At 47.6% G+C, this 20,985-nt stretch overlaps 1 protein-coding gene and 1 long non-coding RNA gene across 3 annotated transcripts; one reads left to right on the forward strand and one right to left on the reverse strand.

Moving 5' to 3' along the window:
- Nucleotides 1-6,337: 6,337 nt before the first annotated feature.
- Nucleotides 6,338-15,162, forward strand: PHYH (phytanoyl-CoA 2-hydroxylase). The gene is made up of 9 exons (XM_068670015.1): nt 6,338-6,571; nt 7,587-7,642; nt 8,035-8,145; nt 8,539-8,704; nt 8,797-8,878; nt 10,360-10,541; nt 11,341-11,490; nt 12,091-12,222; nt 14,178-15,162. Exons 1-9 carry the CDS (start codon nt 6,479-6,481, stop codon nt 14,229-14,231), a joined length of 1,026 nt encoding a protein of 341 aa, XP_068526116.1. The 5' UTR covers nt 6,338-6,478; the 3' UTR covers nt 14,232-15,162.
- On the reverse strand, nt 12,370-20,382 carry LOC137849888 (uncharacterized). Of its 2 annotated transcripts, XR_011092130.1 has the most exons (3): nt 18,923-20,382; nt 18,148-18,236; nt 12,370-17,660 (listed from the first exon to the last, which is right to left on the reverse strand). It is a non-coding gene; the product is annotated as an uncharacterized lncRNA (long non-coding RNA). The 2 variants fall into 2 exon arrangements; XR_011092129.1 differs by having other exon boundaries at nt 12,370-18,236.
- Between the last annotated feature and the right edge of the window lie 603 nt (nt 20,383-20,985).

A 20,985-nucleotide genomic window follows, 5' to 3' on the forward strand; every position in this document is an offset into this window, starting at 1 on the left:
GCGAGGTGAGTGAAAATTCACAACTATCAGTCATCCTGTTCCTAAAAGCTTTCAGGGCAAAACTTTTTTTTTTTTTTTTTTTTGTCCAGCTGTTCAGAGAAAGCTTCCCTTCGGAGCTGCTGAATCCGGCCACCAGCAGCAGCACTGCCAGGGGAAATGCCCTCTTGGTTTCTGATGGCAGCGATTTGCATCCCAAAGGGCTTCCTGGTGCTGACAGCCCAGAGGTGGTGTGTGCTCTGCTCACAGCTGATGTGGGTTGTTAATTCTAGCTGTGCCACTGGATTCAGAGGGGGTGATAATTTTAAACTGTAATCTGCTCTTCTCCCCTGGCAGCTGCAGTGATTTGTGCAGATTTACTTGCTAAAAACCAGATTTTAGATCAAGCCTAACCTATAGGAAGCTATATGAAGAGGACTAGCAAGTCCAAAGCTGTACGGCTTTAAACAATCAGCAAGTAGCACTCAAAGATAGCCTTTTAAATTATATTTTTTTTAATGCATAATGTTTTGCTGGCATCAAAAAGCCATGAGAAAGCAACAACTACAGTTTTTTATTAGCTTTGTCCAGTCTCCTATACAACTGTAATGTACTTTCATTTGCATCCACAGGTACCTGCAGGCACCAGCTTCCACGAGTCAGTCTCGGTGAGAAGGCTCCTTGGAAAACTCCAGCGAAGTTACGGCAGGAGTGGAGAGTAAGAAGAAGAAATTTAATAACTGGAAAGCTCCCTGGCCTGAACTATACAACTGATAAGTAGTATGGGTTGTTAGATAGCTAATATCTATTACAATCTCTCTTTAATATGTTGGTTTCCTCCATCTTTTTGCTTTTCCCCTGCAGCAGGGGGCAAAATAACACTCTTGAAATAAGCTGTGATGGTGTATGGTGTCAGAATGGTTTTTCTTTTTTTTTTCTTTTTTGTTTTTTTCTTTTTTTTAAGGTGTTATTTTGAGTTTATGTTTTGCTAGTAATTGAGGACTGGCCAACTGTTTTCTACTTGGGAGAGACGTGAGATTTAGTGTGAGTGCTGCAGGAACAAGGCAGCAAACCTGAGCGACTGGAGGGTGAGCGGATGGGCACAGTCACCAATATTTTCTGTTTTATTGACTTTTTTTTCCACTAAATGTTTGGCAAGCAGTTGGGAGGAGTTGTCATCTGGAGGTGTGTCTGTGTTCTGACCACGAGGTAGGACTGCAACCTCTGGCCAGTGCTCAGAGTGGGGGAAGGTAACGCATATCCCCCTATAATTTGGGGGTATTTGTCCCAGGTTAGGTGGTCCATGAGGAGAGGGAGGAGACCTCAGTTGGATCAACACCTCCGTGAAGGGCAGTTCAGCTCACAATCTGCAGGGTTCAGGAGCCTGCTACGCAGGAAGAGGCTGGTTTTATTGTGTGGTTTTGGTTTTCCTTTTTTTAATTATTTCACTTCATTTTTAAATTCCCTTGTTGCCTCTTTTTAAGGTATGAAAAAGCTGTTACTTCACGTCTCCAACCATCAAAGAGAGAGATATAACCACAGAAAAATGGTCCTGGTGTTTCTAAGGTAAATGTATATTTGTGTTTGCATACAACACACGTTCCTTATTGGAACTAATTAGGAATTAATAGGTCACTCAGAGGATGCACCTGCTACCGTAAATGAGCTCTTTAAATAATTTGGTCTGGAACAGATGTCTTGCAGGCTCCTGGTCCAAAGCAAAGACGGTCACACTCAGTTTCTGAGGACTGTATGAGTCTAGGTGGACAGGTGGACATTGCTTAGTCCTTCCATACCCCTTATTCCAGTCTTTGGCCACCCCTGAAATAGAGATTTTGACTTAATTGAGAAATTTGGCCTAATTTTCTCCATATTATCCAACAGGAATTTTCCTTGCTGCGGCTTGTACCTGTTGTCTCTTAATTTTGCCGTGAACACTCAGGAAAGGTTTGGCTGTCTTCTCTAGATCTCCCATTAGATACTTGCAGACAGCTGTAGGATTTCCCTGGAACCTTCTCTTCCAGCTATTTTCTCAGCCTTTCCTTGTTTCCTTCCCTCCACACTTTGGGGGCATCTTGGTAATGCAGCCCAGCATGCAATTAGCCCTTCCTGCTGAGCAACCTGAAATAAATCTGTGCCCAAAGGACTAGATGACCTTTAGATGATCTCCTCACCCCAAACCATTCAGATTGCAGGTGTACAAGGTGTACACTTGCTCATCTTCATCCCATCCATTCAGACATTTCCTGCAAAGCTTCAGCCAGCTGCACTTTGTACTGCTGCTCACGGCCTTTTGAACAGCAGTTCAGCTGATGTTCCACCCATTTTTATAGTCTGCATGTCCCAACAGGGCAAAAACCTTCCTAGTGTCAAAGTAAACACTGCCCATTGCCCTGCCATAGTCCATAGAGCTGTTCCATTGCAGAAGGTGAGGAGATTGGCCAGCTCCAAGTTGCCTTTGGTAAATCTGTGCAGGTTGTTCCCAGTTGTCTTCTCCTTGGTGTAGCTGGACACAGCAAACCCAGGATTTATTCCATAATCTTTTTGGAGACTGGGGCATAGCTTGTAACTCCCCAGACGCCTTCTCTTGCCCTTTGTGAGGACAGGTCTGACATTTGCCTTCTTGTAGCCATCATGAACATCTGGCAACAGCAGAGGGAGCAGCTTTGCAGTTGTATCAGCTCATGCTGATACCTCCCATGTAGTCAGTCCCACAGATCTGACAATGCCCACTTTGCTCAGGTGGTCTCTGACTCAGTCTTGTGCAACACGAGTGGTGTTTTGTGCCCTGGGATCTTGCTGCCTGAGTCAGGAACCTGACCTCAGGAACCTCAGAGACCATTCCAGCAGTTCCCATGCAGTTCCCTTGACCTTTTCTGTGTCCTTCATCACAAGCCCCCTATATTTCTTCCCCACAAGGTCCACATTTTCATCTCTTTTGCTGCTAATATATCTGTACAAGCCCTTCTTGAATCTTTTGAATGATGAAAACTGAACCTGTGTGTTGGTGGTAGATTTTATTGTTCTTGTTAGTGGCTCCATCCGTTTTCCCTGACATCTAAGTTAAAAAAAGCTAATTTTGCTGAGTTGCAGCAGCTGCCACTTCCCATTGCAGTAAATTAGGCTTTCAGAAGACCTCATCTTTGGAATTACAGTTCTGATCATAATGTGGATTTTAATAGTCGATTGAGATGCTTATTAAATTACAGCGCTGCGCATTAGAACCATCTCAGTGCTGCTTGTAGAAATCCTGATCGTTTAGTTTTTATTAGTTTTGTGATTTAATGAACAGAAAACATTAAAACGAAAAGCCAAATGCAAAGCAGCTGTATAAAAACGTTCTATAAAACTTGGTAAACTGACAGACATAGCTGTAAAAATAATTTGCAAAGACACGGCCACTGTCAAATGCCATTAATTTTAATAAAAAGATGAATGTCGCCATCAGTTATCTTAACAAAGGAAGTCTCTTCCTTCTTTCTTCTCCTAGGTTGGTGATATTCAGTCTGTGCTTTAGCGACGCTTATGAATATATTTGAAAATGATTCGCTCTGTAGTGGTTTTTCATTTATTGAATAAGATACAAAGGACATTTTTTTCATTTGAACAGACCATCATGTTATTTATGAGAGGACACCACGTGTGTTACAGAACAGTGAACCCTTGCCCAGTTTTTAGAGAGTGAACACAGCAGCCGTGCCGTTTATGTCACGGTGTGGTTCTCACTTCTGCAGCACAGAGCAGTGGCAGCGATGCCTGAAATCAACCTTTTGTTGTATTAAAGTACACGTGTAAAATGCTTTGGGCATGGGCTGTGTGTGACGGTACAAAAAAAGGGCAGTCACACCTCGAGCATCCCTTCCTGTGTCAAGGTGGGTGATGTATCCTGAATTATTTGGGAATTCGATATCACAGGGTGGGCCAGGAACATGGCAGTTGCTGTGCAAGCCAGTGTTACTGGAAATTATCCAGTATTACCAGTGCTAACACGGGTAGTGTTAGCAACATCACCAGAGAAGCAATAAGTAAAAAAGAATAACTGTAAACACTGCACAGGGAGATGATCTCTTTCAGGTTTGATCAATTCTTGTTTAAAAATGTATATATGTACATACACGCACATACCTATGTGTATTATGTATGTATAAAAGCATGTTAGTTCTCAAGCTCCTAAATTAGTACAGCAGAATTAATCACTACACATTCTTTTTATTTTTTTTTTCAGACAAAAAGGACACCTTTGCATTAGGTGCTGTTAAACATATACAGGGGAAGAAATAGCTACACTGCAATGGGTCTGTGTCAGAGCTGGCATGTGTAGTATTGTTCATCTTCATCTTTTTGATGTCTCTTACCTGAATTTTGTCCCAGGTGAAGATTTATTGGGGTTCCTGTCTCAGTTTGGATTGTGAAGGTAATTACAGCATATATCTGAATTATAAATAGAGCCTTCGGTGCAGTTGTAATTACAACTTCTGTAATAAAACTGTTACTCTTGCTGCTTTTTTTCCGTTCCCTTGAATTTGCTTTTAGAGAGACTCCTATTAACTTTTTGTTTACCTCTGACTAAATTTTCCTTTAGGTCGGGAGTCAAAGGTCTGCTGTTAGTGGCAATAAAGGGCTGTGTGCTGTCACTGCTGCCGCTTGTTTTCCCTTCGTCATGCCTGCGTGCTTCCCTCTGACTATACAAAACAGTTTTGTCACATGAGAAGTGTTTTTCTGGGTTCCTGATCCTGTTTTTTTCTCACTTCTGTGAACACCCTCCCTTCTGTCACCGTCCCTGAAGGGAGTGACTAACCACACCAAGCATGATGGGGCTGCTGGCCGCATGAGCAAGAAACAGGATCGCACTCCAGTCCGGGCAGCTGCCACAAATAACCACAAACCCTGCTGTGGTACATCTTTACTTAAGTCCTTGATAGTTTTTGCACTGATCTTTGAAGGCATTTGGGTTTGGTTTTAGGATGCAGCTTAAGTTCAGAGGGACAGGACTTCTTCCTATCCGTGCCTTCGTTGCTGTTTCTCTGTAGAGCCAACATACCGAAGCTCAGGATGTTGACAGCCAAGTTCTTGTTTCATCAAGACGCCACCTTGGATTCAAGCACAACCTGTTGCACAATGGACTCGAGCTTCCTAGAGAAGTTGTGGCTCACACCCTATCATCATGAGATGCCTTGGAGCAACAGGGGACGTGCTCTCCTGGAGAGCTGCACAGCAGTGGTGATGGTGCAGCATCAGGAGCAGGGCCTGGCTGCCTTGCAGAAGAGGATTGAATGAGTTGAGCAGGTGCTGGCATTCAGTGGGTTGGCACAAAAATGTGAATTCTTAGCATAATTTCCTTCCAGTCCCAATGCTGCTGGTTTTAATATTGCTGCAAAGTGTTTGTTATTGTTTTTTCCCCTGCAGTGCTTTGGTCTGTCTTGGTCAGACAAACACCCCTAGCCCAGGGAATGGAGGATGTAGTGTGGCTAATTCCATCGTCAGAAACCTCACCTTTCAGCTGCGCCTGCCTCACAGCGTAGCACTTGAAGGGGAAGTGAGGATGGACTGACTGCCACAGCGATGGCACAAGCTGGTCTAAGTGGTGACACGGGACCTGAAGCCCACTTTGGAGGAGCGGTAAGGTTCTAAAAGGAGCACCGGCACCAGCAGGTGTGCAAAAATAGCAAAAATCATCTTCTGAGCCGTGCTGGAGGTGTTTTAAGTCCCTTAATATTCTCAGACTTCTTAGGTGACATGCTCACGGTGTTAGTTAAGTCAGAGGAGAGGATGCTAGGAGCAACCTGTACCCATACAGCACTTCTGAGCACATGGACGTTTTAATGCTTGGTGTTCTTATCCTCCTCCACCAGGATTTCCCTTCTAGGCTTTCTTCCTCACCCCAAACTCCCCAGGTGCTGCACTGCTTTGCTCCTTGGCCTCTTTGCTAACTTAAAAGCACCGGAGCTGCCCCAGGAGCTGGGCAGAAAGGCCACCCAGCTCAGCGTCCTGCATCCAGTACAACTGTGGTGGAATATGCAAGCATTCCAGGTCTGTGTCAATGCAAATAAGACCCTGACACAATGTGAAGGTGACTGTGGGGCCATAAAGATCCGATTCACGGAGAAACGAGGCAAGCTCTGAAAGTCTCCTGAGCGACAAGAGCTAAATAAAGAGAATTTTCCTGCCAGCCCCATCCGTGCTCTGTGACCGAGCGTGCCAAGCGCCGCTCTCTGCCCAGGGCTGATTAAATCCTCGCGGCTCAGTGACTGCTGGCAGAGGAAGGGAAAAACACAGGAAGGGGAGAGCAAAGAAAAGCACGCTCCGAGCTTCCCCACGTCCTTCCCAGCCTCCAGCGGGCCCTCCCACTCGCAACCCCTGCCAGGCCTTGGCTCCCTTTCTGCAGCCTCTCTGAGCATGCACGGCTGCTGGCGCATGTGCAGCCGAGGCAGGAGCTGCAGAGGGTGACGGGGCCCAGCTCCTCCCCGGGTGTTTTGTAGGGTCAGGCTGCGGGACGAGCGCGATGGAGCAGCTGGGGAAGAAGTCGGGGCCGGCGGCTCGGCTGGACACCATCCTCCGGCACCTCTCGCCCCGGCTGGGGACGGCCCCTGCCCTTGTATCCTTTGTGGCGGTGGGGAGGGGGGTGGTGAGGTGTTGGCCCTCTTGGGGTGGGGGCTTTTTGGATGCTCTTGCACAGCTAGGAGCGCTTTGGTGGTGGTTTGTGCGATGAGGACATGCAGGCACCCTGGCTGTGGGGTGGTAACGTGTGCCCTGGTGCTTTGTTTTTGGGGAGTCCCACCCCAAAAAGCCTCTCGCTGCCTGGAGTTTCTTGCCTGAGCCCTACAGCCCGGGCACGGGGGTGTGCAGCTGATGGCATTGCTCCACGACACCTGATGTTTTGATCAGCTTTGCTCGCTCGTTTCTTGGGGTCTGCTCATAAAACGTGCTGAAAGCGCAACACACATGATCATCCTGTAGGTGCCTGTGTTTTGGGAGCAGTAAGCAGGGGCATTTACCCTAGAGATTTTCATTCTGGGGTGAAATAAACCCTGCAGGGCTCAGCAGTCACAAAAAGTCTCAAACCTGACCATTAGCCCAGCACAAGAAAAAGCTCTGAGGTTTTGCGTGTGCTGTACTGGTGAGATGGAAAGGATGTGGAGGCTTTGGAGGCTGCCTGTCACCACAGATCAAAGAAACAAGACGGGGGCAGAAAGTTTTCACCCTGGTCTGTTGCACGTTTCCAAAAGTTAAGTGAAGACTGCCTGCTGATGCTATTTCTGAAGCTGCTGCCTTAAATTTTGCTTTTTTTTTAAATATATATTTAAAAATATATATATTTTTTTTTAATTAAAAATTAAAAAAAAAAATGCTGCTGATTCACAGAGCTGAATGCTGGCAAGTTTTCTGAATTATAATAAATTAGCGAAGGGGATGTGATCAGGAAGGACATAAAAGTCTCCAAATGTATAAGAAGTATAAAGATGTATGGGTAGCAGTTAACTCCTGCTGGTAAGAGACACAGGTGCAAGCAGGAGCACAAAATCAGACATAAACCCATGCAGTAGGATTCAGGACATGGGGATGTTCATTAACTCTGTGTCTGTGTGTACATTCCTTAATTTGCACCCCAGACAAGCGTTCCTACTTCAGCACACATTACTGCTGCTCCTCAGCCAGGGAGGTTTCGGTAAGTTAGATCCTCTTTCACAGAGTGGAAAAACAAAACAAAAACAAACAAACAAACCCACACCACCAACAAAAACCCTTCTGAGCTCAGTTTTTGTTTCCACCCTGCATAACCTCGCTCCTGCGCTGATCACCAGTCTTTCGTAGCCTTGCATTTTGCAGGGCTGCATTCTCCTTTATTTAACTGCAGTTTAATAAAAGAGCTTAACCCCAAATCTTGAAAATGTCCCAGAGGATAATCTGACCACAGACTATCCCTGTGCCCTGGTGCCTGCTGAAAGAGGGTTTCTCCATCATTTTCCCCCGGGGTTTGGTTGGGGCCATCTGCCCCTAGCTCCAGGCGCTGACGCCCTGCATGTCCTAACACACCAACGTGTTTTTCCTATGTCTCAGCTACACCCTGGACAACAACGTCCTCACCCCAGAGCAAAGGCAGTTCTACGAAGATAATGGTTATCTGCTCATTAAGAAGCTCGTCTCTGATGAAGACATCGAGCGCTTCAGGTATGGGACGCTTGGCCGAGGTACTGATGGGTTATGGGCACGAGGGGAGCCTGGGGATGTTGGACTGCCCCAAAACTAAGTGACAGGATGAGGGGAGATGGTTGTAAACTAAAAGAGAGAGATTTAGATTAGAGGTTAGGAGGAAATTCCTCACTCTGAGGGCGGTGAGGCCCTGGCCCAGGCTGCCCAGAGGAGCTGTGGCTGCCCCATCCCTGGCAGTGCCCAAGGCCAGGCTGGATGGGGCTTTGGGCAGCCTGGGCTGCTGGGAGGTGTCCCTGCACATGGCAGGGGGTGATACTGGGGGGGCTTTGAGGTCCTTTCTGACCCAAACCATTCTGGGATTCTATGAAAACAGACGTGGTGGTGCTGGATGCAGCGCTTTTGTCTTTGCAGGAAGGAGTTCATCAGGATCTGTAAGAAGGAGGTGAGCCTCCCGGGAGCTATGATTATGAAAAACACGGCCCTGAAATCCGAGTATGGGCAGTCTGAAAATGTAGTTAACAAAGTGCAGGACTTCCAGGAAGATGAAGAGCTCTTCAGATACTGCACCCTGCCCGAGGTAAATAAAAGTAAGAAAATGCAGCCCCTCAGCAATCTTCTCTCTTGTCTTTCACATTTCTGATATTTTTTCTGATGTTTTCTCCCTTGTAGGTCCTCAAATACGTTGAGTGCTTCACAGGGCCAAACATAATGGCAATGCACACCATGCTGATAAACAAACTTCCAGACTCTGGTAAGGAGAACTTGAAAAGAGAGAAATGCAGAAATCATTTGTGTGTGCTGTCTATTGAATAATGTGGGACAAATTAAAACAAAATATATATTTTTTTAATTTATGAGACCACTTTGGTAACACTTTAGGTTTTTTTGTTTAACTGTAGCTTCCCTAGATAACATTTCTTGTATTTCAGTTTTCAGTGGATTTTTTTTTGTTTTTCTTGGCTGCACCAAAGTGTTCGAAGTGGGCAAGCGAGCTCCCTGTGCAGCCAGCTGCGCTTGCGTAAGGGCCCACTGCTGGAAACGTGCCGTGCCTGTAAGCCTGACTTTTCAAACGTGGTGATAACAAGTCCTTCTGTGGACCTCAGTAAAAGGCAATAAGTACAGAGATCACCTTTTGCTCAGAGTTCATGTGCTCCTGACCTCGCTGACAGTGGCTGCACGCTCAGCGGTTTGATGTGAAGGCACTTGAGTAGGTGCCAAAGGAAAGAGTTTGAAGCCTGGCTCTGCTGGAAATTGAAATCATAATTTACACAAGGATGATGAGCAGGGAGAGAGAAGAGAACCTGACCAACCGTGTTACAGTTTTCCAAAGTAGCTCTGACCCCACGGAAGCTGGTTCAGTTTAGGGAAGTTGCGACCTGAGCAGTTTCTTACGCTGGGATGTGCAGACACACAGCAGGTGGAGTTATTAAAATACTGAGCTGGTGAAAGTCACCTCCACTTGCCATCTGAGAAACGTCACAGGAGAATGTGTTGGTTTTGTTTGGGAATTCAGCGGGAGACCGTGCATTTTTAGTGTAAAAAGAAAACAGTTGTGGTCAAGAAATGGGAAGCTGCTCTGTAATTATAAAACCTCCACTTGGTGTTTTTGAGAGTACTTGAGGAGAGCTGCAGGTCTCAGGAGAGTTTTCTAGGCTGCCCAAGGTCTAAGTAATATGACAAATGAAGCAAGTAGAAACCCCCTTACTATGTCTGTCCTGGGAGCACATTCAGTGGTTAAATAAATCATCTAATACTGGTTTTGGTGCAAAAGAGGATGAGAGGTTTCCATTTCCATGGTAGGAAGAGAAATAACAAGCATACAGAAATATTTTTGTTTTGGCTTTAGAGGGAAAAAGTCTCTAGGAGGAAGGTTAGTAGAATGCTGGGTAGACTGTCTGGGGAGATTAAAAAGAAGAGAAAAAAAGAGAATAAACAGCTAAATGAACAGCTGTGGAGTGCAGCATGGGCAGGGTTGATTCTCCTTGCAGCACAGCGACAGATCAAGAGGCTTCTTGACAGCCTTCCCGGCGCTGCTGTCTGGAGCTATTTGAAAATCTTTGTGCTGGGAAAGGTTTATGCAACACTGTGCTGGTTAAAGTTCACAAACGAGGGCAGCCAAATGAAAGGCGAAAGCTTGGCAGGCGGGTGGTGGTGGTGAAGGCCACCAGAGGAGCTTTCTGAGGAGGCCGTGCCCCGTTTGATGATGCTGAAGGTGTTTTCCCTGTGTTGCAGATCAGCAGACCTTTCTCCACCCCATGCATCAGGACCTGCACTATTTCCCGTTCCGGCCGGCGGACCGCATCGTGTGCTCCTGGACCGCCATGGAGAGGGCTGACGAGACCAACGGGTGCCTGGTCGTGCAGCCGGGCACGCACAAGGAGCCCCTGAAGCCTCACGCCTACCCGCAGTGGGAGGTAGAGCTGCACGGGGGGCTCACCATGGCAGCGTGGGGCATGAGACAAAGCTGAGGCTCTCAGCAAGGCTTTTTCTGGGCACATTCGCTCCTGTTCCCAGCTTCACCCGAAGCCTTTCGCAGTAAGGTCGCCCTGGTTCTTCGTTAGAGGAAAGTACCTGATAAATCATGCCAAAATGTTGATGTACTTTTGAAAATACCCCCCTAGTTCCAGGCCTAGATGCTGGAGGGGATCCTTTTCTGGAGCTGAACTTGCACCGTAGTCTGGGGCCATGGGCTGGGGCCTCTGAATTGTCCGTCACGTTGTGGCACTGCTGCCTGAACACGTGAACCATTTTCCAGTGCCCCTGCCAAGTCTGATGATTCTCTCTCCTCCTGAGAATTTGTTCCTGCTTGCAGAGCTCAGGGACTTGCCTGTAGGAGCAAAATGGGATAGCAAACAACAGGCTGGGATGGAATACCTCATGTTAGCTTCCTGTTAAGAATGGAGCAGAAGGCTGGATCCCAGAGGTGGCATCCCTTGTGGGATTCCCTGCTGCTCTTCTCTGTTCTCTCCAGTGGAGAAATCTTAATTGCTGTCATCTGGCTTCAGAAAATAGGAAAAGATAAGATTTTGCTATGCCTCAGGCTTGTAGTAGGCAGACTTTTAGGCATGCAGGTGACTCTCAGTTGGTCATACCAAATAACCTCCCAGAGGAATGCAGGTCAGGAGCTGTCTCCACCGTTCCCTGCACAGAGAATCTCCCCTTGCTCTAATTTTAACCGAGTGATTTCAACCCAGCTATTTTTTCTCCCCCTAGGGTAAGACAAACAAGCTTTTCCACGGGATTATTGATTACGACGACAAGGGTCCCAAGGTTCACCTTGTCATGGAGAAGGGAGACACGGTGTTCTTCCATCCGCTGCTCATCCACGGCTCTGGGATAAACAGGACATCGGGGTTCCGAAAGGTAGGAAACCATCTCTTGCTGTACCTGTTGGTATTTTTGTTTGTTTGCTTGCCTTAAACTGATCAAAATAATGCCTCACACCCCCAAACTCACAAATAATTTGATGAGCTTTTAAAGGTGCTTTTTAGCTTCCTGATACACTTTTGCTTTCTCTCTTATTTTCTTCCTTTTTAACATCTCTGTGTTTTGGGAGAAGAGCATGCTGCTTGAGAAAAAACAGAGCAGGAGCAGAAATTAGGTGTTGAATCTCTGTTTGAAGTGCTTAGAAACTTGTGAGGTGGTGAGCTCAGTGCTTCTCTCTCATTTCCAGGGTGGCTGGAAACATCCTGCCTAACGCTGGTGTGGGGAGGCAGAAGGATGGGAGTGGAGCTCTTGCTGGGGCTGGGGAAACACTTTGAGAGGAGGGGATAAAGGCATGTGTGTGAGCAGGAATATTTCTCCAGGGAAACCCTTGCAGGAGTTCTCTGAATGGAGGAAGGAATTTGCTGAGTTGGTCTGTAAGGAAAGAGGGGGGTGCCTACAAGCAGGGACACGGGATTTTTCTTTCCCTTTGTTATTTGTAATCATTGCAGCAGTGTGATGCCCAATTTCCTCCTACAGAGCATAAGCTGCCACTTTGCCAGCTCCGAGGGCTACTACATTGATGTCAAGGACACGATCCAAGAAGACCTGGAGAAAGAACTGCAAGAAATGGTACAAAAGAAATACAGCTTGCCTGCTATGAAACTCAGGGTAAGGCTTCGGTGTGTCCCTTGTTACAACCCAGTTCAGTTCCCTTTCCTACGTACCCCTTGTATGGCAGCTCTGTGGTTTTGCTACTCCCAGCTTCACAGTAAAGCTATGCCAAGCTTGGCAAAATAAAAGGTCTGATACTGTGAGGATGGCTGCAGGCTTTTTTATTTTAATTTATTTTTGTCCTTTGTGCTCTTGAGGCTGCTTCTTGCTGTCTGGCTACCTGTGCTGGAGAAATGGCCTTGCTCCCTAGGCAGCCCTTTCGTGTTGGTTGAGCTCTAGCAGTTCCTCCTCCAGCTCTGCTTATCCAAGTGGATTTTGTGAACGTACCTTGGTCCCTTCTCAGCAAGCTGGGAAGGTGCAGACCACATCAGCACTTCTTCAGGTGGCTGAAAGTGGAGTTGTTGTGTAAGGCAGGAGCTCTGGGCTCTGCTGCAGTGATGGCTCAGCTCTTCTCACACCATCCAAGGGGGTCTGGGCTTTCTGACAAGTTGTCTGGCCTTTCCAGACAGTGGGGTAGCAGTGCGGAGGGCTAATGTGGCAAGGCAGGAGCAGGGGGCACTTGCTGCAAGCTTTACCCTTCGCTGCATCTCCTGGTTCCAGGTTTGCTGAAGCAGAGCCCTTGGCAGCTGTGTTTGGACTGCAGGGCGTAAACAGGAAGATGTAACGATCTCTTGTCCTGAATTCACAACAATTAGGAGGTGCAATAATAAATTCTGTGCTTGTCCCTATCTGGCATGTCCCCAGTTCTTATGCTTTCAGCTCCTAGTGGCAGGTGGATTTTCCTTTTAAAACAAGCAGCCACATCTGACTGCAGAAGCTGACGGATTGGGTTTTGGTTAAGTGTAATCCCACATCAATTGTTCAGACTGGAGGCAAAAGCAGGAGTGTAGGCAGCACTATATATCTGCTACAAAAAGAAAAAAAAAGAGATGAATGTAACAGATTCTCGCTATAAATAATTGAAACCAATGTGTAAAATATAAAACAAATCTAAATTCTCCAGGGATTAAGCCCCTGACAGAAGAACAAACCTTATTACAGGGGTTGAATGTTTCCAAGTGTTCTGAATTTCTTTATCCACAGCAGTTCCCTTACAGATACACATCCAGTATCAAGGCAGTGAGTTCCTCTTCAAGTTACTCAGTGTCTAGGGCATTATGGAGCAGAGGGATTTCTTTTTCTCCTTTGGCTGTGTTGTTGTTTTCTCCATGGAGTGCTGGGGTGTGGCTGGGTATCAGGCTTTATTTTGCAACCCTGGAGTTGCAGATTGCCTGCACAGTTACGGCTGCTTGACTTTTGATTCCTGGAGTTACTCAGGTAGTGAAATCCAAAGTTCCTTTCTGGGAATAGAAATAAGAGTGTGCCCGTATGTGCCTTAGATGAGGCTGTGTGTTTTCTTGTAGCTTTATGCTTTCTTTAACCAGAGTAGGAGCTTTTTCCCAAGGAGGAGTGCTAGGGTCTTATATTTTACCTTCCCAAGACCAATGATGAGAAATAAGCAATCCTCAGACAGGGAAACTGGGATAGCAACTTGCCCAAGGCTTACCTCCTTGAAGCGGTCTTTTCTTCTACTTTAGAGTCCACATTGATGTCTGCTCGCCACCCGATTTCTGGCAAAGGGATTGTATTCAGCTCATCTCTGTTATTATTTCCTGTTGGGCTCTGCTGCACAGAGCAAGTCGCTTGCTCACGTGCAGCAGCACGCAGTACGCAGTCAGCTCCCGAGCTTCTCCAGGCACCCAGAGGAGCACAAGGTGCACATGGTGTGCACCGGCACGTTTGGATGACTTCTGCAAGGATAATATTCGTTGTGCTGCTTGTTTCCTTCCAGAACTGAGCCTGCCAATGAGCTGTCCCTCTGGGGAGGCTGTGTTTTGCTCCTTGATATTTAGGATTTGAAATATTTGACGTTCAGTAAGTTTCATGGTGTGTTTTTTTCCTTTGTTTTGAAGGATATCTGGAACTTCCGAGCACGGCTTGTGAGAGGGGAAAGGATTAATCTGTAGAAGAACATCTGAGGACCAGGATGGAAAACATCTGTCCCACTCTGAGCGCCTCTGATGGGAGAGAACAGCAGAGTTGTGTGTGCCTTGGTGACCCGCGTCTGGTAACTCAGCCAAACGCTGCACCACAAAACCTTTTTATGCTAATGCAAAATAATCGCACTGAGGTTGAACAGCTGACGTACGTCAAGGAAAATCTAACCTAGGAAAAGAGATTTGCTGTGGTTATTTTAGCCAATCAAAGAATGATGGTCTTCAAAGATCACCTTGATTTTTTGATGTTTTCACTCTTTGCAGTTTAAAAGTTCCATACCTTGGAGCTGATGCTATGTTAATATAAGATTTTTATCCAGGGGTATGTTTTTTAAAGTGCCTAACTTCTTTCTATGCAAAGTAAGCACAGGGACTCAGGTTCCTGCAGCCCCTCAGTATGTGGGAAGTCAATAGAAGAGCTGCTGAAGATGGAGACAGTGACACCAGCAGAAGGGAGCTGTGCAAAGAGCTGGGCAGAGGGAAGGCAGCAACCACGTGCATAGGAAAATGGAATTGGTGGGCTGGAAGGTGATCGCTGGTGGAGTTCTCCAGACATGGCCTGGTGTGGTCTGATTGCAGGCTGAGCAGCCCTGGCACAAGATAAAGATGTGGGTAATGGGGTTGGGAAGTGCTGGGCTGGCCAAACAGCCTCCTCTTGGCCTTGCACAAGGATATGGGGCTGTGCGAAACGAGGGGGGAGTCCTCCGAGTCTGGCAGGTCTGGAAAAGTGCCTGGTACTGGTGGCTGGTCAGGAGGTGGTTGGGCACTCCTCGGGATGGGTGGATGTGCACTGACACCATCCCCTCACCTTTCACTCTGTTTTTCCTTGACTTTTGGAAGGTTCTTTTGCTTTCAGAACCTAGATTTTTGGAAATGCTTATTAAATTAGAGCAAAACTCTATGCGGAGGCTACGTGGTATTACTTCTGCCGTTCGGAAATCCTGGTGTTGCACATGTAGTTGTACATTCCAGTATACAATTGCTGTCCTTGTCTCTTTTCCATTTGGCCCTTCCACTTGCTGCCCTGTGGTCAGGAGGATGCTCATGCAAAGCAGATCAGGTGCATCCCGTCCTCAACCCGCAACACCCACACCCTTCTCACCCTGGGGACTGCCTTTGCTTGCTGCGTGGGCCTGAGTGAAAGATTTCCAGTGGGTTGGAGGCTCCGCTCAGCCCAGCTGCTGCTCTCTGGGGGATCCCCATCCTGTTCCTGACACAGGACCAAGGGAGACCTCGCTGGCCGGTGCTGCTCATGCAGCTGAGCTGGCTGCAGAGGGAGCTGCGACTCCAGGGAAGATCTACGGGAGTCCCACAGCTTTTGAGTTGCCAGACTCTTTGAGTTTCCCTTTCTACGACTGGAGGAGAGAAGGGAAGGAAGAGGTTGGGCTTTGTTTTTAAAAACGTGTGCATCTCTGCCTAGGGGTTGTGGCTTAAATCTCTTCTTTCGGAAGAACAAACCCATCAAAGACCTCTCAGATCGCCTGCACTCAGCAGCTGATGAGAGATTTGTGTGCTCACTCCTTCCGACAACAGATCCAAAGCCCGGGGAGGACAAACCTCAGGCAAGCTCACCTCTGTGTGCAAACCTCACACTGCAAAGTGGTCAGATCCCTTCACCCTGAAATGAATCGGTCTCTTTTTTTAAGCTTTTTTTAGGGAAGACAAAAACAAAGCCCACAGACCTGTCCTTTTTAGGGTCTGGCTTCCTTGCAGTACAGCGCAGCACCTCTGCCAGGGGCTTGCTGCAGCCCTTTCACATGTGATATAAAAGCTTTCTCTAAATGAAGAGCGAGCTCGGAAAGTGATTTTTAATTAGGCCTTTCTTAGTCAAGTCTCAATGATTTTCCTGTTTACTCTTAGAAAACTCTTTCTAACCTTCTTTCCAGCCAAGCCTCCTTGAAAAGCTGGGGACTATCTGGCGGCAGATCCCAGCCCCTGTGCTCAGGACAGAGCAGTTCAGGTGTAGAGGGCACAGAGCAGCACAAGGCATCACTGCCTGCACCTGCTGCAGTCGCCACAGAAAGCACCAGCTCCAGCATGATTTCACAGTAAAAAAGCTGAATTTGGTGGCAGAGCTGAGCAGGGCACGCAAGGGAGGTGACTGGGGAGGAGCTGTGGGTGTAGAAGAGTTGCACGGTCTTACTAGCCTTGGTCCCAAGCTAACACTTCTCCTTTGAATTACCACCAAGGAGAGGAAAAGCAACGGTTACCCAAGCCCCCTGCTGCCCCACGCTGATTGCTCAATGATTGTGAGGCCACCAGCACTTAACAAAGCTCTTGAAAAGCATCTGGCTCACCTTGCACACCCTTAGGAGTGCACCCTCTGGGCCTGGCTTTGAGGAGCTGCAGGTGGAAAGGAAGCCAAGTGCTGGGCACCAACACATTTTTACTTCTCCAGGTGTCTGCACATGCTAGAAGCCCCGCTGTTTAAGACACTGTGTGCCCTAAACACTTGAAATGACAGTTCAGGGGAGCTTTAATAAATGAAAATAAATAGAGAGAAGGTCCTCTGCTTAGACTTGGTGTGTGATTTTCCAGATGGAGAGGTCAGACACGTCAAACTTAGCCTCACTGACAGTTGCTGCGTGCTCAGCGCTTTGATAGGAAGACACTTGTCCAGGTGCCAAAGGAAGGATTTTGAAGCCTGGTTTTGGCTCCTACCGCTGCAGATCAAAGTCTGACTTTGGGGAAGAAAAGGAAGCTTAATTAACTATATTACAGGTTTTCAAAGCAGATTTGACTATTCAAAGGCTTTTGTAGTTTAGCAACGTTGAGCCCCACGCTGTTTCCCATTTGGAGGTGCCCAGGCTCTGCACAGGCACACTGAGTGTTGAGTTATTACAACACAGGTTGATGTCATTCCCAGCAACTCCACGGAGCAGCTGTGGCCAGCGCAGAGCCAAGCCTGGGCTTTCACTGGGCAACAAAATGAGATTTAAACTAATTTGGCCTCAGCTGTGTCAACAAAGAGAGGCAGGGCTTCCCCTACAGTGTTGGAGCAGCTTCTGAAACCACGGTACCACGATGAGTGATTTACCATTCCTGGGGAAACTCTTTCCCAGCTGAAGCACACGAAGAGCCTTCCCAGCGCAGCTTCCCATGTTTCAGGGAGGCTGGAGCATTGCTCCAACAGAGAGAAGGTGTGAGGTGTTTGAATTCAGCTTCAGAAAGCAGGCAAAGAGCTAGTTAGCTGTGAGACGAGGAGTTCTCCTAGCAGTTTCAGGTGAAAAAGAAAAGGGTAGGAAACCACCTCTGCCTGCAGTTTCAGTGTTAGTTTAATCAATAAAATTAACACCATAAAACTGCTTACCCAAGACCTGGTTACCAGACTGGTGTCACTGTCACTTTGCCAGCTGGGAGGGCTGCAGTGCTGCTGCCAAGACCACGATCCAAGAGAACCTGGAGAGAGGAAGAGGTGGAATTTGGCTGTGCAAAATATGAAGCGACTTCTGATGCAGATCGTGCAGTAACCTTAAATCATGACCTTACACTGGAACTGGCAAACCTCTCTGGCCTTTGTCCTGAGACTGCTTCTTGCTGCCTGTGCCCAAGGGGTGCCCCTGCTGCCCCCGCAGCCCCTTCTGGGCTCTGGATCGGAGCTGGGGAGCTCGGCAGGTTCCTCCTCCAGCTCTGCTCACCAGCAGAGCTGCCCAGAAGGATTTTGTCAGCACCCCGTGGTGCCTTTCAGTGCGAATCAGACCCAGATCGGGCAAACTTACTCCAGCAGCCGCTTTGGTGACTGTAACTGAAGTTGTGAGAGAATTAATCTTTTGCCTCTGAAGATGAGGATGGAAAGCACATGCCCGAGCAGCAGCTTCTGAGCAGGGAGAGCCACTGCTCTCTAGCGAGATTTCTGTGCTTTTTGCCTTCAACGTAAGTAACTTACCCAAACACTGCGTTGCAAAAGCGTGTTATGCTGGCACAAAGTGACTGCCCCCAGGCTGAGCAGCTGATTTACTTCAAAGGAAACCTGAGCTGAAAATCAAAGAGGAATGACGACAGATGTGCTTCGTTTCATGATTTTTTCCCCCTAATATCTCTTTTGATACACTTTTGGGTGGATATTAATATAAGGTTATTAATAACCTGAACATATAATTAGATGGCATTAATATTATTACCATAAGGTTATATGCAAGATTATGTTTCAGGTCTCCAGCATCTTTCTCCACGTGAAGGAAGCACAGCGAATCCATCTCTTGCAAGCCCTTAGTGTGAGCTCAGGTGCCACCAGGACAGCAGCTGAAGGTGGGGATTTCACTTTTCTTTTTGAAATGAAGAGGAAATTAGAGGGAAACCCTGTCTGGGGCTGTTTTATTTCAAGACTTCAGAAATAGTTTCCCAGAGGGCCCCTTTTCTTGTCTAATAGCCACTTTTGAGGATTTTTTTTTAAACTACTCTCAATTATTTATTTCCTAGCTTTAAATACCACTTCCAGAAAAGCTTTTCCTCCCCAAAAACCAGGGAGCAAGGCTGCTTCACCCTAAGCTAACCCACAGCACCCTGACATTGCAGCAGCCCCAGTAAAGCTGCAGCAGTTTCCGCAGCCCCAGGGCACGGAGCAGCGCCCACCTCCTGCCTTTTGCTCTGCCCTGCTCCCAGTTCCATCACTCCCTGACCCCTGAGGATGAGGAGGACGCCAAGGACAACGCTTGTTTTACCTTTTTGATCCCTGCTGTGTCAGTGAGAGTTGGGAGACTCCAGCTGCACCTCGAGGTTTTTCCCACATGGGCATCGCAGGGCAGAATGAAGCAGGATCCTCACCATGGCTTGCAAAGGAAATGATAGCCCAGGAGAACATTTTGCCCACACTTTCATCCTGCAAACACTTAATTTTGGGAGAGGGAAGCCGGGCAGTGAGCTGGGAAAATAAAACAAGGTGCAGGGGCTGCGTGAGCCCAGCTTACTGTGCCCTGCGTAGGCTCTGCCATGAGAAACTGACAGGCATAGAGGAAAGTCCTCTATGAGGACTTATTTTTGAGTGCTTACTCAAACAGACATTAAATTCTCATTAATGTGGTTTTATCTGAGTCTGTAGGACTCAACTGATTAGTGCAGAGGGATAAAACGCTAAAGGTTTAATTTTTGCCAGTGTTCATAAAAGCCAAGGGAAGGTAATTTGTGGCAGCAGGGCCAGGTGTTCAAAATTAACATTGCAGCAGGAGCTGAGGGCTGAGGAGGTGTTTAACAGATCCAAACCCCAGCCTGGTTCCGTGGGAGGCTTTGATGAGAACAGCTGGCTACCAGGGCCAGCTGGGCTTGTCATGGCACCTCCAGCCTGCCCTTGCTCCCAAGGATCAGGGGGAATGCATGAGCTTGGTACCAAGCAGAGCCTGCAGGCTGCCCTGGCACAGTGCAGGGTGTGCACTCACGAGGCAGCGTGCCCCAGCAGGCAGCTCCCCTCCTGCTGGACTGGAGCCACCTCTGGCACAAGGAAAATCTCCCCAGAAATACACTAACTCCATTACGAGTGCACAAACTCCATTACGAGTCCCAGCACTCCCTCATTTACTGCTGGGGTTTAAGCAAAGCTGTTGGGTTCAGTACCTTCACCCTATTTTTGCACACAAGAATTGAGAATAGCGCTGTTGTTCCTCATCACTCAAGGAAGAAAATACCAGGCCTACATAGCACAGGCCTGCACGCACTGGTGAAGATAAAGGATTGCCTTTGGCAGTATGATTTCTGCAGGAATTTCCCTTCCGCTGGCCCAAGAGATAGGAACTGGAAAACACACGTAGCTTTCAACTTGCCAGCTGAAGGCTGATACCGATGTGGATGGAACCCCAAATGTGAAACTCCTGCTGGTCTGAGTAAGAAAAACCATCTGGGAAGCAGTTACAGAACAATTCCATTTGGTGATTCAGCAATGAGCTAGCAAGGATGCTGAGCAAGCACCTCACACCTCCTCTTCCTCAGAGAAATACCATCCAGAGGCATGGAGTGCTCCATTATGCAGTGTTTATTCTGGATGAGGCAACAAGGGACACTTCCAAGCGCTGTCACAGCTCCGTATTTAGTCACCAACCAGCGACACCTCCTGACCCAACAAACAGTACCAAAACGAGACTGAAATGAAGGCATTGTGCCAAGCAAAGCTGCCCAGCAGAAGCACCACCTGGTGAGGGCTTCAAGTGCAGGAACATTTTCCTTCCAGCCCTTGTGCAAGCAAACAAGAGTCATTGATGAAGCCACTGCAACCTAAGAATGTGGCAGTTTCACCAAACACAGAGATGCAGGTGGTTTTAGGTACTTAAAATCCCCCTGTGATCCTGCTGGGATCACTCCTGCTTGGTCTGAGACATCTCCTGTCCCCCCAGGCAGCTGTGCCAGCATCCGAGGTCCACAAGGTAACAAATGGGAAGGTTTTCAGGAAGATTTAAAATGCCAGAACAAGGGGAAAAGCTGTGCAACAGAATCACTCGGCTCTTTATGACCACTCACAGCAGTGCCAGACTCATTAAAATGCCTTTTCCGAGGTGGAGCTGCAGGGTTGTAGCTGTGGGAGTGTTGTAGTGCGGGTGGTGCTGGGAATCCAGCTGGGAAAGGAAAAGGCTTTTGTAAGGGCTCTGGTTAGCCTGCGCTGCAGCCACCTGGGGGCACAGAAGTTTTCTGAAGTCATAAGCCAAGGAGACAGCTCCAGAACCACTTGAAATCTGTTCTTAAGGGTTCCAAGCAAGTAATTTTGGAGCTAATGAAGATCACTGTATGGTTACAACCCTCA

Source organism: Anas acuta, chromosome 1 (genome assembly GCF_963932015.1).
Source record: "Anas acuta chromosome 1, bAnaAcu1.1, whole genome shotgun sequence".
NCBI lineage: Eukaryota > Metazoa > Chordata > Aves > Anseriformes > Anatidae > Anas > Anas acuta.

Coding starts and splice junctions, on each gene's coding strand:
- PHYH (XM_068670015.1), top strand. CDS start 6,479: ATGGAGCAGCTGGGGAAGAAGTCGGGGCCGGCGGCTCGGCTGGACACC. Junction 7,643..8,034: donor CCTCAGCCAGGGAGGTTTCG/GTAAGTTAGATC, acceptor CCTATGTCTCAG/CTACACCCTGGACAACAACG. Junction 8,146..8,538: donor GAAGACATCGAGCGCTTCAG/GTATGGGACGCT, acceptor TTGTCTTTGCAG/GAAGGAGTTCATCAGGATCT.